A 14,999-nucleotide genomic window follows, 5' to 3' on the forward strand; every position below is an offset into this window, starting at 1 on the left:
TTTGTCGTACGATTTTTTTTAGTTTTAACTAAAAAGTCTCTAATACCTATGTATTTGATTCTAAAGATTAAACATATACTAAAAATTATTAAATGACATGCTAAAAGATTATGTTACCTCTACAAAATGGATTAAAAATAGAGGCACTGTTGAAAAAAGTCATAAAAAGTCACAAAAAGACTCTCATTTAGAGACTTCTTTATTTAGTTCCAAATGCTCACTTTTAGTTTCTAAAAGTCCCTCATGTTTGATTTAGATGGGACTAATTTTTTTTTTTTAGTTTCTACACCAAAAAATTCTTGTAAACAAACACCCCCAATAGAATTCTTCCAATTTGTGCGTTTCCAAGCTTTTTAAGACAATGCACGCATCCAAATTTTAAGTACTAGCAGATCTATAAACACTTAGAGCATCTACAATAACATCCCTCAAACTATTCTCAAATGTCCCGATAGGCCGTCCGGTCATTGATCGGTCACGGAAAAAAGATCCAAACGGACCCTTTAAACTGGCCTCAAACGTCTGGGCTAAACGACACCTCTCATTTCCAGCCCAAATATGGAGCAGATATGGAGAGCCCGGGAGGCTGAGTCACACTTTTCGTCGCTCCGTAGGATGCACAAGTGCAGGTGACGCAACCGCGCCGTGATGGACGTCAGCTCCTCCCGGGGAGGATCCATCATTGACTGGCACCGACCGGGTTACGGGCTCCAACGAGGAAGAGTGGGAGCATGGGAGACGGCGGGAGCTCGACTCCCGTGACCCGGCTAGTGTTCCATGTCCTACTCTACCTCGCCGACGAACGGACCGACATTGTGAGGGGCGCAACCAGCCGCCGGATATGAGCACGGTGGAGCCGAACGAGCTCCACTTAGTATTAGATTTATGTTGCATGTAATAATATGGATTTAAGATATCCGTCGTCGGATGAGGAATCGTGGGAGTCACACAGAACATTATGAAAAAAGAACTCGTCAGCGTAGTCCATTTGTACCTTAAGGCAAAATGTCGAACAACTTGCGGGCGTGGACGACCAAGCTGACCGGCGATGACGGATTGGGGTCGGAGAAGCTGCGGTGCACCGACGGTGATGCGACTGGCGGCGTGGGTAGGCGTTCGGGAGGTACGGGAGGAGGCCGTCGGAGCCGGGCGGCGTCGGCGAGGGGGCTGGGGGCGAGGCGAGGCGAGGGCTTGCTGTCGGCGCTGTCGGTAGGGGTGGAGAACGACCAACGTATCACCGACTGGCGGGTCAGGGAATGAAGGAAGCGTGCGTCGTCCGCGTCCGCTTTGTGTCCTTGCTGAGCCAAATCAGGCTCAAAATTGACCCGAAAATGGGTCGACAGACGAACGAAAAGCATACAAGTGTCCGTTTGAATCGGCGCGTTGGGTTTTTTTTTCTGTCTACGTGGATTGAAACGAAGGACCGCGAACGAAATGGATCACTACGTTGAGGTTGTTCTAGGATTTGTTTTGTTTTCGAGCATCTGTAAGGGAGGAAGAGCCGTGGAGTACAAAGGTCCGTGGGCCCATGGGCCATGGTTTTGCTCACGCACACGGCAGCAGATCCAAGCCTTGTCTCCACTCCACCCGACGCCATTGCTTCGTCCACAACTTCCGAGGCGCGCCGGTCATGTCACCCCCCTCTTTTGCCCCCTCGCCGCCGCCTGCTGCAGCTCCTGCTCCCTCCCCTCCTCCATCAATGCCGCCCTTCCACCGCCCACCACCCAGCAGCACCTGCTGCTATATCCCACCCTTCAGGCACGCATCATCCTCCGCCTCCCCGCTCATCAAACCCTCTCTGCTGCCATGGCGGAGGCGACCGCCATTCTTCTGTCCATGCGCGACCCTGGAGACGGCGACCGCGCCGCGCCGCCTCGCTCGGTTTCCGCCCGGCCCGACCTAGATTTGAACAAGCCAGCTGGTGACGACGAGGGCGGCGGCGGGGCTGCCGACGGAACTGCACAGGCTGCACATGGTGATGCCGCCACGACGCCGCTGCCTGAAAGGGTACGGACAGTTTCCCCTTTGTTGATCCCCCCCCCCGTCCCCCCCCCCCCCCCGTCCCCCCCCCCCCCCGTCAGCGACATTTGCAAGCTTCTCTTGCTGTTCATCGACGCTGCTGCTGCTGCAATGGCGTGAGCACAGTTGTTAGATGTGTTCGGTCGGTGCTACTCTCACTAATACAGTAGTACAGTACTTATTAAGTTCCCTCCTGGCATCCGATTGTTTACTTGGGTTTCTTAGCTATTGGACAATCAGATTGGCAATGCGGCTCCACGAGGGAGGGGTGGAAGGCGTGGTGCTGCTGCGGCGGCTCCACGGGGGAGACGTGGTGGCGCTGCCCAAGGAAGAGGAAGGCCAGCTTCCCATCATAGAGACAAGAGGTTCAGGGCTACTGATGATCTGCACACCGACCAGCCTCAACAGGACCTCCCTGAAGCTGTCGCTGGACAGACTACCGGTGCAGGCGACCATGGTTTGAACGGAGGTGCTGATATATTTGCAATTGCAAGTGAAGGCATGATAACGCCACTGCCTGAGAGAGTATGCTTGGTTTTCTTCTCCTTCCTGCATCTCCTTTTTTTTCACACTGATTGATCAACTAGAGTATTTGTTTCTATTTCTAGGCTGCTGCTTGTTGTGGTGCCAGTTTTACCGACGGCAGTCAAAGCCTGGCTTCGACTCCTAGAGGAAATGACCAAGCCAAGACGATGCCGCCAGTGCCAGACAGGGTATGCTTTCCTAATCTTCCTGTGGACCTACCTAGTTGTGTACAAATTTGATTGGAAACTGAATATGCAAGGAGTTTTGTACTCTCTTATGTGTGTCACCAAATCAGTTCTATGCTGCTCTTCCACATGTACTAGGATCGATCCCCTGTGATATTTTGTCAGAATACCCCCTGTTTTATTAATGTGTGAAATGGAGGAAGTAAAGTTTTACTGCCATGAATTGAGCTCCTAAATGAATTCTAAATCTTGTTTAACTATTGGATGCAGGTTGAAGTACGTAACTCCCCAGAATATATAACTGGTAGGAAGTTAAGTAAAGGTAACTCTGGCAAGGTCTATGTTGGCAGACGGATAGGTATGCCCAGTGGAGGATACAAGGGTCGAAATGCAATCGAGGTTTCATCTCTTATCTACTTGCCTTAGATGGACACCAAATCTGTTCTTGATTCATCAAAATCTTATCTGTATTTCACTTCAATATACATTGCTTTGTGCACGAGATCCTCCTTTATCTAAAAAAATTCTTACCTGCATCAATATCGTGTAGGTTGCGCTGAAATTTGTGCATCGGACAAGTAGAGAAGGTAGCTATGACCCCCCATATGAGTGGCAAGTCTATCAGTAAGAACTATACACAATCATCCATTTTTTTCATTTATATATTCTTGGTGGAGCATGGCATTTTATCCCTTTGTTAGCAGGGCTCTCAATGGTTGTCATGGCATACCATCGATACACTACAAGGGTTGCCAAGGAGACTACTACATTCTTGTGAGTTAACTTTCCAGGGAAAAATGCACTCAGAAAGACTTCTTAACTCTTTATAATCTTTTCACTGAATCATGATTCCGTAATTTCAGGTAATGGATCTGCTTGGTCCTAACCTCTGTGATGCTTGGCATTCACCAGGACAGGAGTAAGTATATCTTATCTATCTTCACTCCCTCTGCTTTTGTTCTCCTTACTCCTTGCTGAAAGTATCAATACCCGTAACAGGATGTCAATTCTAAAGGTTGCTTGTATTGCCGTTGACGCCATGTCAATACTTGCAAAGATTCACTCCAAAGGGTAGTTTAAAGACATTTGATATTTTTGAGATGCATTTCCCGTATTTTTTTATTCCTCGTTGTTAACATTTGCTGCTCCTCCTATTATTGCCAGCTTTATACATGGTGATGTAAAACCTGAAAACTTTTTGCTTGGTCAGCCTGGATCCGCTCAAGAAAAGAAGCTTTTTCTCATTAATTTTGGTTTAGGTATGCCATTACACATGGTAGTTTCATCTGTACATGAAGATATTCAATCTGATGATCACATCGCACTATGCCCTTAGCTCCGAGGAATTGATTACTTAATACTCTCTCCGTCCCGAATTACTTGTCTTAGATTTGTCTAGATACGGGTGTATCTAGACACGTTTTAGTGTTATACAATCTAAATGGAAATCTAAGACAAGTAATTTGGGATGGAGCTAATAGAATGTTGATTCATTTTATGCCTCACTAACCTTTTTTCACATGGTTCTTTTGATACTAATTTTTTTCAGCATCTAACTGGAAATGGAAAAGAGGATCATCCAGTATGCATGTTCAGTATGATCAGAGGCCAGACATATTTAGGTTTGTTCTTACCACTTTTCTGTACAAAATTACGGCACAAATTTAACTTTTTTACTTTTGACATTTCCCAGGGGAACAATTAGATATGCTAGCGTCCATGCTCATTTAGGTCGTACAGGCAGTAGGAGGGATGATTTGGAGTCACTAGCATATACCCTTATATTTTTATTACGAGGAAGCTTGCCATGGCAAGGCTGTCAGGTAGTCTTCAATGTTCTCGACAAGTCGACAGGGCTTTACTAATATTTTCTACTCGTTTTCTTAAACATACTTTTTTTTACGGGAACCTACTTTTGTGTTGATGGCTTATTGCTGCAGGGAGATAACAAGAGCTTTCTTGTTTGTAAGAAGAAAATGGAGACTTCTCCAGAGGTCCTGTGTAGCTTCTGTCCAGCCCCATTCAAACATTTTCTTGAGTTAGTTACTACTATGAAATTTGATGAAGAGCCAAAGTACCAAAAACTTGTCTCTCTCTTTGATGATTTGATTGTCGGACCTGCTTCAAGACCCATCAGGATCGCTGGAGATCTAGAGGTTTGTACTGCTTTATCCACAACATTTATCTATGCTCTGTACTTTAATTCGGTTGTATTATATTTCGCCATGCCTCTGCCGTGCAAATTATAGGCTGGACATAAACGTGGAGGAATTTCTGTAAATCTTAAAGACGATGAACAGCCCATGGAAAAAGTTCGGTTGGGGACCCCAGCAACTCAATGGATTTCAATTTATAGTGCTAGGCAGAACATGAAGCAGCGGTAATTGTTTTTAAACATGAAAATAGTGCAACAGCATTCATTTTTTATTTGTTTGTGTGCTCAGGCATATTCTTCATACCCGACATCAAGCATTAGATAGCTCGGAATAGCTAGATTATGTGAGTATATGATCTAGAGAAGCAGCACTGTAGAAATCTAATGTACGAGAGCTCTAGGATGGCTCCACTCCCCTCCCTCCCGTGCCCCTAGCCTGACCCAGCCCTCCACCAGCCTCGCCGCCGTCGAATCCACGCCGGTGGCCCTCCTCCCGAGCCCCCCCCCACCCTCCGCCGTGCGCCATGTCCAGGGACCGCGTCTCCTTCGGTGACGGCCGCTGGTCTGGCTCCGACAGCGACTCCTCTGCGCGCTCCTACAGCGAGGTAGCCCGCACGCCGCCAGCCAGCCGGTGCGCCGCCCCCGCGTCTACCTCCCGGAGCACCGCCCCCGCGCCCCCTGCCCCTGGCCCAGTGGTGGTGGCGCCGCGGCTTCCGGCTAAGGCCCGCATTGGCCCCCGCTTCGAGGTACACCGCGTTGCTGGTGGCGACGTGGTGGATGCTGACGGCTTCCAGCAGCCCCGCCGCAAGAACCGTCCCCGCCCCCGCCGTGCGCCCGAGCCGGAGCCCGCGCTGCAACGCCCGCGCAGCCCCTCCCCCGAGGCAATCGCTGGCCTCTGCTTCCGCTGCCTAGATCATCGCCACCGGGTCCGGGACTGCAAGAGCGACATCCGCTGTCGGAAGTGCCTCATCTCCGGCCATGACTCCCGCGGCTGCGAGAGCTTCCATCGGCGTATGGGTCGCGCTCCCCCAAGCTCTCGCAGTCAGGACGTCTCCGCGGCCGGCCCTGCCCCCGCCACCCCCCGCCACCGCCTCTGCTCCTAGCCTCGGCCGCCCAGGCGCCTGCCGCTGCCCCAGCGCGGGTCATCCTCGCGTGCACCGTTGAGATGGAAGAGGCAGAGGAAGTGCTGGCCAGGGCCATGGTGATCACCATCACGGGCACCAGGCCGAAAGTGTCCGCCGACGAGGTCGCCGACCTGCTCCACCGCACCTTCAGCTTCGAGGTCGGGGACTTCACCATCCACGCGCACCAGCCCGAGGACTTCATCGTCATCTTCGGCTCTAGAGCCTGCAAGGACCGCATGAACGGCGATCACCTCGTCTATGGCCCAAGGTTCACCCTGTCGTTGCGCCCGTGGTGCAAGCTCGTGCATGCCAGCTCGGGTGGGTTCGAACACCGTGTCGAGCTCGAGCTCCGCGGCATCCCTGCCCATGCCTGGAATGTTGCCACAGCTGAGCACATCCTCGGCACGACGGTTTGGATCGAGCGGCTCCATCATCGCACTCGGTCCCGTGCCGACCTCGACGTGTTCCGACTTGCTGGACGCACGCATGATCCTGATGCCATCCGGCGCGCCGCTACTCTGGAGGTCGTCGAGCTGCTCCCCGGCGCTGGCTCCTCCGCCCCGACCGTCCGCATCCTGTCGTACCCCATTACCATCTCCCTCGCGCGCTCTGAGATTGACCGCGCCCATGCCCGTGCTGCGATCGCCGCCAGGCGCGACAGGGATGGCAACGACACCGCCCCGGACGCCGGCCAAGACCCTGGCCGCTCCCGCCGCCGCGGCCGCAAGCGCCGTCGCGCCGACGCGCCACCCCCGGGCCGTGCCGATGGCACTGCCATCGATTCCCTAGGATGGCAGGCCAAGGATCGACCTTCGTGTGTGGATGGTGTCGCCATGGCTCCCTGGGGCTCCTGCACGGAGGCGGCGCCGCCGGTCGGCCGTTGTCCCCTCGTGTGCATGCTGCCATGGCCTGGCCGGGATGGGGCCCGCCACTTCTGCTGGGATGCCAAAAGAGGAAAGGCAAAAAGGAAAGTAAAGCAAGCTCCTGTAGACGGTCCTCCCCCCACGACTGCTGCGAACGGGGACGTAGGGCCAACAAGTACAAATTCGCCAGGATGCGGGCCAGCTGGCCGGACGGCATTGGCGGCGAGCGGAACGGAAGCCACCCCGAATTTGAATTCGGTGTCGCCTTCCGCCCGGGATGACGGCGCTGGAGGGCCCAACTCTGACCCATGCAGCCCCAGGCCTCGTCGGGATCTGGCCCCTGTCGGCTCGAACAGCGAGGTGCCAGACTCTCAGCTGGTGGGTCCATCCTCACCGGCCAACAGCACAGCCCGGTCGGGACAAAGTGGTGCTTTGGCCGCGTCACCGCCTGCCGCAGTTTTGGAGCCTTCTGAGGGTCGGTCCCCGGGGACCGCGACGACCAAGGAGGGGGAGGGCGCGCGAAGCGTTTCTCCCGCCGTTATTTTGCCGCCTCCCCAAGCCATGCAAGATTCTCCTCCCCACGTGTCGGCCCTGCAGCCCGCCACTTCACCGCCAAGGCCCATGCAAGCTACTGGACCGGTGCAAGACCAAATTCTGTCTTCACCCTCGTCGCCCCCTCCCCAGCTCACTGCTAGGGGGCCCATCGAGGACTGCGTTGCCATGCGCTCGGCCCCCAACCGCTTCGCCTCGCCGCCGGTTACCTTTCGTCGCCCCAGGGAACGTAATTCTGCCGACATGCACTGGACCCTCGGGGACTTCCTTGCTGCCGCCACGAAACAGATTGCTGCCTCCCTCCCCACGCCGGGGAAGAGGCACCCCCGACATCCACTGAGCTTCTTCCCTCGCCGCGGCCGCTCTGCCTCCACTGCCAAATCCCCTGGAGTGGCGCCGCCCACTGCCGAAAGGAGGGCACAGGTGCAGGTCTTGCGCACACTCGGGATCATTGGCATCGACCAGTGGATCACTTCCGCGGAGATGCGTGCATATGATGGCATCTTCGCCGTGCCCATTCCGCTCGACGTACTCGCGGCTATGGCCGCGCTGATTGATCGAAAGCTACCGGAGGGACTTTGCCGTCTGACGAGCACCCCTGCGACCGCTGCCGGCGCCGGTGGGACTTAGCCCCCGCGCTGCAATCTCCGACCGTCGATCCCGTTGTTTATCGATCATGGCCCTAAGATTGTAGTTTGGAACGTCCGCGGCTTAAACTCTCGCGTTCGACGTTACGCTGTTAGATCGCTGATCGAGACTACGGGCGCGACCATTGCCTGCTTCCAGGAAACAAAAATGGATTTGATCTGCTCGTTGGTGCTTCTCGATACGCTGGGGTCTGAGTTTGACGATTACGTATACCTGCCGGCATTAGGTACGCGCGGAGGCATCCTCCTCGCTTGGAAGAGCCGGTCTGTGAGCATCACAGACCCAACGTTCTCTACGAACGCGCTCACCGCTAAGGTTGCTCTCGGCACGGCCACGCCCTGGTGGTTGACGGTCGTATGTGGCCCGCAGGATGAGGCGGCAAAGGTCGCGTCGGCTGCCCTGGGCCATGGATGCTTTGCGGTGACTTTAATCTGATCTACCGCGACGAGGACAAAAATAACGGCAATCTCCATCGGCGCATGATGGGCAGATTCCGACGGGTGATCAATGAGCTCGCGCTGAAGGAAGTATATCTCAACGGGCGCCGCTACACTTGGTCGAATGAGCAGTCCCCCCCACCCTCGTGCACCTCGACAGAGTCTTATGCACCTCGGACTGGGAGGAAGCACATGCTGCGTGTCACCTTCGTTGCCTGGCTTCGGTCGTTTCCGATCACAGCCCGCTGTTGCTGGACTGTTCCCCCATGCCAGCCGCTCAACATCGCTTCTGCTTCGAGGATCTCTGGCTGCGGCTCGATGGCTTCAACGACACGGTCGACGTAGCCTGGAATTCGGTCACCCATGCTGACCCATTCCACCGTCTGATGCTGCGGCTCCAGGCAACGGCGCGGTCGCTGACTAGTTGGAGCTCTAGATCTGTCGGGAACATCAGAAGCAAGCTCGCCATCTCTCGTGAGCTCATCTCACGGTTCGACAAGGCGCAAGAGGATAGGCGGCTATCACACCATGAGGAGTGGCTCCGCAAGCAGCTCAAAATCTCCTACCTCGGACTCGCCTCTATGGAGCGCACGTTAGCACGCCAGCGTGCCCGTTTGGCATACCTGAAGGACGGCGATGCCAATACCGCCTTCTTCCACCGACAGTGCTCTTATCGCCGGCAGAAGTCCAGGATCCTTGGGCTCGCCGTGGAGGGCCACCTGATCACCGAGCAGGAAGGTCTCGCCCAGGCAGCCTACGAGCACTACGACGCCCTCCTGGGCACCGCCCTCGACCGCGAACACACGTTGGAACTGTCGGAGCTGATCGTGCCCACGGACCTGGAGGACCTAGACCTGCCTTTCAGCGCCGACGAGATCTGGGCGGCGATTAAGCGCCTGCCTGCGCATAAGGCGCCAGGGCCGGATGGCTTCACCGCAGAGTTCCTGCGGGCCTGTTGGAGCACGGTTAGACATGACTTCTTCGACGTCTTCCAGCAGTTGTATGAGCTACGAGGCAGGGGCTTTGCTAGCCTGAACCAAGCGCTGCTCTCCCGGCTGCCCAAGCGAGCCGGCGCCAACACGCTCAATGATTTCCGGCCCATTAGCCTGATCCATCTTGTGGCCAAGATCTTCGCCAAGGTCCTCTCGCTGCGCCTCGCCCCAAAACTTGATGGACTGGTCAGCAAGAGTCAGAATGCTTTCACCACTGGTCGAAGCCTCCACGACAATTTCATCCTGGTCAAGCATTCTGCGAGGCTGCTACACCAGCTCGGAGCCCCAAGGATCCTGCTCAAGCTGGACCTGGCGCGCGCGTTCGACTCCCTGTCCTGGCCCTTCCTATTCGAGGTCCTGCGGGGATACGACTTTGGCAGCAGATTCTTGGAGTGGATAGCCATCCTCCTCTCATCAGCAAGCACGCGAGTCCTGATGGACGGTGAGCCCGGCCCCCCTATACGGCACCGTCGAGGGCTCCGTCAAGGAGACCCCCTCTCTCCGTACCTGTTCGTGCTCGCCGTAGACACACTCGGACGACTAATCCGGAGGGCCATCGAAGTTGGTGTTCTGGCACGGCTGCACCCTGCGAGGTCAATCCCCGCGGTGTCGCTATATGCCGACGACGTTGTGCTCTTCTGCCACTGTTCCGCACACGACACAAGGGCTGTGCGTGAGATCCTGAAGCTGTTCGGATCAGCTTCTGGCCTGATGGTGAACTACACCAAAAGCATGGCAACTCTGCCGCACTGCGACGACGACACAGCCACTGCCGCCATCGCCAACCTGGGTTGCCCCATCACCCAGCTCCCGCTCACCTACCTCGGGATCCCCCTCACAATAAGGCGTCCCTCGGCCGCCCAGCTTCAGCCCCTGGTGGATAGGATCGCCGATCGCCTGCCAACTTGGAAGGCGGGGCTGATGAACAAGCCTGCCTTGCCCTGGTCAAATCCGTCCTGGGAGCCATCCCCGTGCACCAGCTCCTAGCGTACGCGCCGCCGCATAAGACGCTTCGTCAGATCGAAAAAATCGAGCGCGGATTTTTGTGGGCTGGTCGACGTGCAGCCAATGGCGGCCAATGCCACGTTAACTGGCGCCGCGTCTGCCGGCCCTTGCAGCACGGTGGCCTTGGCGTGCAAGACCTGGAACGCGCCGGCCTTGCCCTTCGCCTCCGCTGGCTCTGGTTCTCCCGCACAGACCCGGAGCGTGCCTGGCATGGTCTGGACTTGCAGTCCTCCTCCGAGGAACGCGCGCTCTTCTTCGCCTCTACCTTCATGACCGTCGGCAATGGCAACACTACCCGCTTCTGGGAGGACCGATGGCTTAATGGCAGATCCGTCTGGGAACTAATGCCCCAGCTGTACGCATGCATTCCGAAAAGACGGCGCAAGATCAGGACAGTGGCTGAGGGTCTCCTTGGCAACTCCTGGGCCCGAGACATTCTCGGAGTCCTAGGCGTCCACGAGATAGGCCAATACTTGCAGCTCTGGCAACTTGCCCAGCAAGTCACGCTCTCAACCGACCCCGACAGGCTTACTTGGAAGTGGACGTCCAACGCCATCTACACCGCGCATTCTGCCTACCTAGCAACATTCCAGGGCTCCACAACGTGCTCCTCTTGGAAGCTTATATGGAAGAATGGGGCTCCCCCAAAGGTCAAATTCTTCCATTGGCTGGCTTGCCAGGACAGATGCTGGACAGCGGAGCGCCTCGCGCGCCACGGAATGCAGCACCACCCCCGATGCCTGCTCTGCGATCAAGCCCCAGAAACGATGCGCCACCTGATGCTAGAATGCCCATTTGCTCGCCAAACTTGGCATGAGATCCTTGCCTGGCTCAGGACGACTGCCACCCCACCAGACCATGAAGCCTCACTCATGGACTGGTGGCTGCAGGCCAGGCAGAATACGCCGAAGTCGCTACACAAGGGCCTCGCGTCCACCACCCTCCTCGTGCCATGGATGATCTGGAAACACCTCAACGCTTGCGCCTTTGAAGGGGCCCAGCCTTCCTCGCTGCAGCTGCTCAATAACATCAAGGAGGAGGCCACTGCCTGGGCCAACGCGGGTGCCCGTGGACTTAGAGTAGTTCTCCCACAGACCTGGGATGTCCACTAAGTTCTATCGTTTTTGCTTTGTAACTGGTGCCTCCTAGGACGATATGTAACCCAAACTCTGCCTTTTCAATGATAAAAACGCAAATGTCATTTGCACTTTCTCGAAAAAAAAAGTATATGATCTATACCTCTATTTTTAAAAAAATATATGGAGTTCCAGTTAATGTCTTGCAGTGAATGTGGTGAAACAAAAAACTACATTGAGGTGATTGATGCTGCAAACTTGTGATATATCTTTTTTCGAAAAGGAGGATACCCCAATTAATTGGATTTGGTATCCCTGTAAGAGTAGCTGTCTAAAACTATACTATTATGCTTTTCTATAACCAAGCCACTCATGCTAGTTTTTTGTGTTGAAAGGGTTTAGTTTTGCTTATTATGTTTTAAGCTTAACTAGTTCCTATTTGCCTGGCTACACTCGCTTGTTCTCGAGTTCGAGAGATTTGAGATCTTCCTAGTGCCTATTTCAACAGTTATTGATCAATCTCTTATCTCCTTCGTAAATCAAATATGGTACTAGTAACTAATGTAACTGTAAACATATTTCTTCTGCCTTTGATAGATACCACTCTAATGTACCTGATTCAAGGCTGCATCAGCACATACAAAATGGCAATGAAGATGGCTTGTTCATTAGTTGTATAGCTTCTTCAAAAAATGTGTGGGCTATCATTATGGATGCTGGGACCGGCTTTTCTTCTCAAGTTTTCAATCTTTCACAAAATTTCCTACAGAAGGTGTGGTACCTTCTATGCCCTCTCTAGTTGGAATTTTGATAATCTGGAATCTTGACAATATCTTGTTTCTAACTTTTTATGTAGGATTGGATTGTGGAGCAGTGGGAGAAGAATTTCTACGTAACAGCAATAGCTGGAGCAACCAATGGAACCTCATTGGTTGTCATGTCCAAAGGTTTGTAAATTGCCTGCTCTCTGTCGACAATTATTCATTTGTTCAAACTGCTCCCTTTTATGAAGATTAAACGTTTGAAAAGGATACTGCTATACGTATGACACAAAGTAGTATGCTTTCATACGATGCATCACATAAATGTTTGATCACACAACTTTTGTGGTGTTAGAGCAAGAGAGACTACCACATTAGATTGCATTGATTTGAGGTGTAAATGTTCTTCTGGATGTTATTTCTTTAGTGTTTATTTTTTCCAGCGGAGTTTGTCGTATCAATTTCATATTTCCAGATCTGAAAAAAGGTATAAATATCCGGACTGTTGGGTTCTACTGGTTGTTCATGGAACTTAACAGTTGCCAGTTTTCTATTTTTTAATATTTATAAATGAAGTGTTATGCTAATTAAACAAATTGTCAGCATCTGTCTACTTACTGTCTAATCTTTGATGTTTCGTATAGTCCACTGGTCCTTTTGTATTTCCATAATATATACATCGATTCTGATCTTTAATACCATTACAGGGACTCCATACAGACAGCAGTCATACAAAGTCAGTGAATCTTTTCCTTATAAATGGATTAATAAAAAGTGGAAAGAAGGTTTTCGTGTAACATGTATGGGTACTTCCGGGAATCGTTGGGGTGTGGTCGCGTCGACGAACGCGGGCTACTCCTACCAGGTCAAAACATGTGCCTGCACTTCTTTGCAATAAATCATTTGGAAATAATCCTTTTCATGAATTTGATGATTCCTCATATGTTATAATTTCTTCTGTGGTGAACATTCATTAAATGACTGCATATGTCGTCGACGATAGAAAGTAAAAAACAATATGCGCACTAAAATTATTTAGTTCTGAGCCCGGGAAGCCAAACTCGTTTGAGCAACTAACAATTTGAGTGCTGCATGTCTAATATCTGCTTGCAAACATATGCTGCTTCAAGAATGGCTTCAGTTACCCTTAGAGAACCGGTGCTCTGCCCAGCTTCCCTTTATACCAAAATATCAGTAATTGTGTAGAGGGTTGTGCGAAGTCTGAATGTTCGTATTCAGCCTGATGTGATCATGTGAAACTGAAATCTGCGTTGCATCCTGCAGGTTGTTGAGTTAGATTTTCTGTATCCAAGTGAAGGAATCCATCAGCGATATGGCGCCGGTTACAGAATAACCTCATGTGCAGCCACGCCTGACCAAGCCGCCTTTATCATGAGCATAGCCAAGGAGTCCAAGACGAAACCAGTGGACGAAACTTTTCTAACTTGTGATTTCCCCAGCAAGGCTACAAAGGTATACTACTACTACCCCGGCATGCTTTGCTGACCGGATGAATCTCAAAATCTGGTGCAACATTCATAGTTATGCTATATGCTGTGTCTTGCTGGTTTACATGTGTGAACCTAACCTCGGCAGTCGGAACACCAAAATTTCAGGAACAATGGGCGAAGGACCTGTACATCACCTCGATCTGCCATGGCCGAACTGCGTGTTGAGTGTTGACGGCTGCGTTGAGCCTCCAAGGTGAATTCGCTAGAGTTTTAACTTTGGCCTTGGTGGGATTCTTTTTGGTATTTTGAGCTGCAAAATGGCCTCCTCTTATTGTAAAGAAAAAGAACCATGGTTTATCTTTCCCTATCAGAAGTTAACCTTGCCAAAAATGTGTATTCCACAAAAAAAGGAATGTATGCTGCCAGGAGGCAAGAGCTTCACCGTATCGGCTTCGGATGATGGAAACGAGGCCGAAGCATACCGTATCCGAATACGACTCTCCGTATGCACCCGTCCATATGAAGAGCTATATATACGTAGAAAAGCACCACACCATCGCTCAAAGACTCGGATGGCGGCCTCCCCAGCCGAGTTCCCGTGCCCAAGCCGCGCTCCGCGTCTCCTTGGGGCGCGTTTGGTTACTTTCTTTGCAGGGCCTGACCGACGGCAAAAAAAAAAAAAAAAAAAAAAAAAAAAAAAACGAGCAGGCTAAGCAGGACTGGCTAAACGAGGCAAAAAACGAAGTTATAAGTAGTTTGGTTGCCTGCATGCATGTGATGTCTTGTTATCGTGAAGTAATTTTTACCTAGTGTTCGATTGCATAAATACATATAATTAGCAGTTAACAACGACTAGGTTAGGCTTGACGTCGATGACCTTCATTTCCTGAAACACGTTGAGTGCTGCGTTGTCGAATTGGACGGCTGTAAAAGCAGCTGTCCTCGCCAACCTTCCTCCCATTGCCATAGACGTTGTGGCCATGCCCGCGCCCGAAGTAATTTAGGTTACATGAATTGCCACCCCTTTCCCACTTTGAGGGTTGCCAGTCACTTGCGTGCAGTAGATGTACTTGTTCACTTCTGCTTTAATGACCCCATCGATGTTGAAGAGATGCCACATTATGGTTGGTGACGATAGGATGCGGCTTCAAGTATTGCTTTTGTTCATGATATTCCTTTCAAATCTTCTCTTGATACTTGTTCCCC

At 52.2% G+C, this 14,999-nt stretch overlaps 1 protein-coding gene across 2 annotated transcripts; it reads left to right on the forward strand.

Moving 5' to 3' along the window:
* Window positions 1-1,544: 1,544 nt before the first annotated feature.
* Window positions 1,545-14,239, forward strand: LOC123452647 (casein kinase 1-like protein HD16). 2 transcript variants are annotated; one of them, XM_045129345.1, is made up of 18 exons: window positions 1,545-2,007; window positions 2,245-2,544; window positions 2,628-2,732; window positions 3,000-3,128; window positions 3,280-3,353; window positions 3,434-3,503; window positions 3,593-3,648; window positions 3,729-3,800; window positions 3,894-3,988; window positions 4,279-4,351; window positions 4,423-4,552; window positions 4,670-4,885; window positions 4,979-5,109; window positions 12,179-12,353; window positions 12,438-12,528; window positions 13,050-13,207; window positions 13,627-13,815; window positions 13,959-14,239. In XM_045129345.1, exons 1-18 carry the CDS (start codon window positions 1,807-1,809, stop codon window positions 14,016-14,018), a joined length of 2,325 nt encoding a protein of 774 aa, XP_044985280.1. In that variant the 5' UTR covers window positions 1,545-1,806; the 3' UTR covers window positions 14,019-14,239. The 2 variants fall into 2 exon arrangements, with proteins under 2 accessions (XP_044985280.1, XP_044985281.1); XM_045129346.1 differs by having other exon boundaries at window positions 2,260-2,544.
* The last annotated feature ends 760 nt before the right edge of the window (window positions 14,240-14,999 follow it).

This window comes from Hordeum vulgare, chromosome 5H, assembly GCF_904849725.1.
Source record: "Hordeum vulgare subsp. vulgare chromosome 5H, MorexV3_pseudomolecules_assembly, whole genome shotgun sequence".
Classification (NCBI taxonomy): Eukaryota; Viridiplantae; Streptophyta; class Magnoliopsida; order Poales; family Poaceae; genus Hordeum; species Hordeum vulgare.

What these genes read in the sequence shown, in the direction of transcription:
- LOC123452647 (XM_045129345.1), top strand. Translation starts at nt 1,807, where the DNA reads ATGGCGGAGGCGACCGCCATTCTTCTGTCCATGCGCGACCCTGGAGAC. An exon ending in TCTCATTAATTTTGGTTTAG is followed by an intron (nt 3,989 to 4,278) that starts GTATGCCATTAC and finishes AATTTTTTTCAG; the next exon opens with CATCTAACTGGAAATGGAAA. An exon ending in ACGCGGGCTACTCCTACCAG is followed by an intron (nt 13,208 to 13,626) that starts GTCAAAACATGT and finishes TGCATCCTGCAG; the next exon opens with GTTGTTGAGTTAGATTTTCT.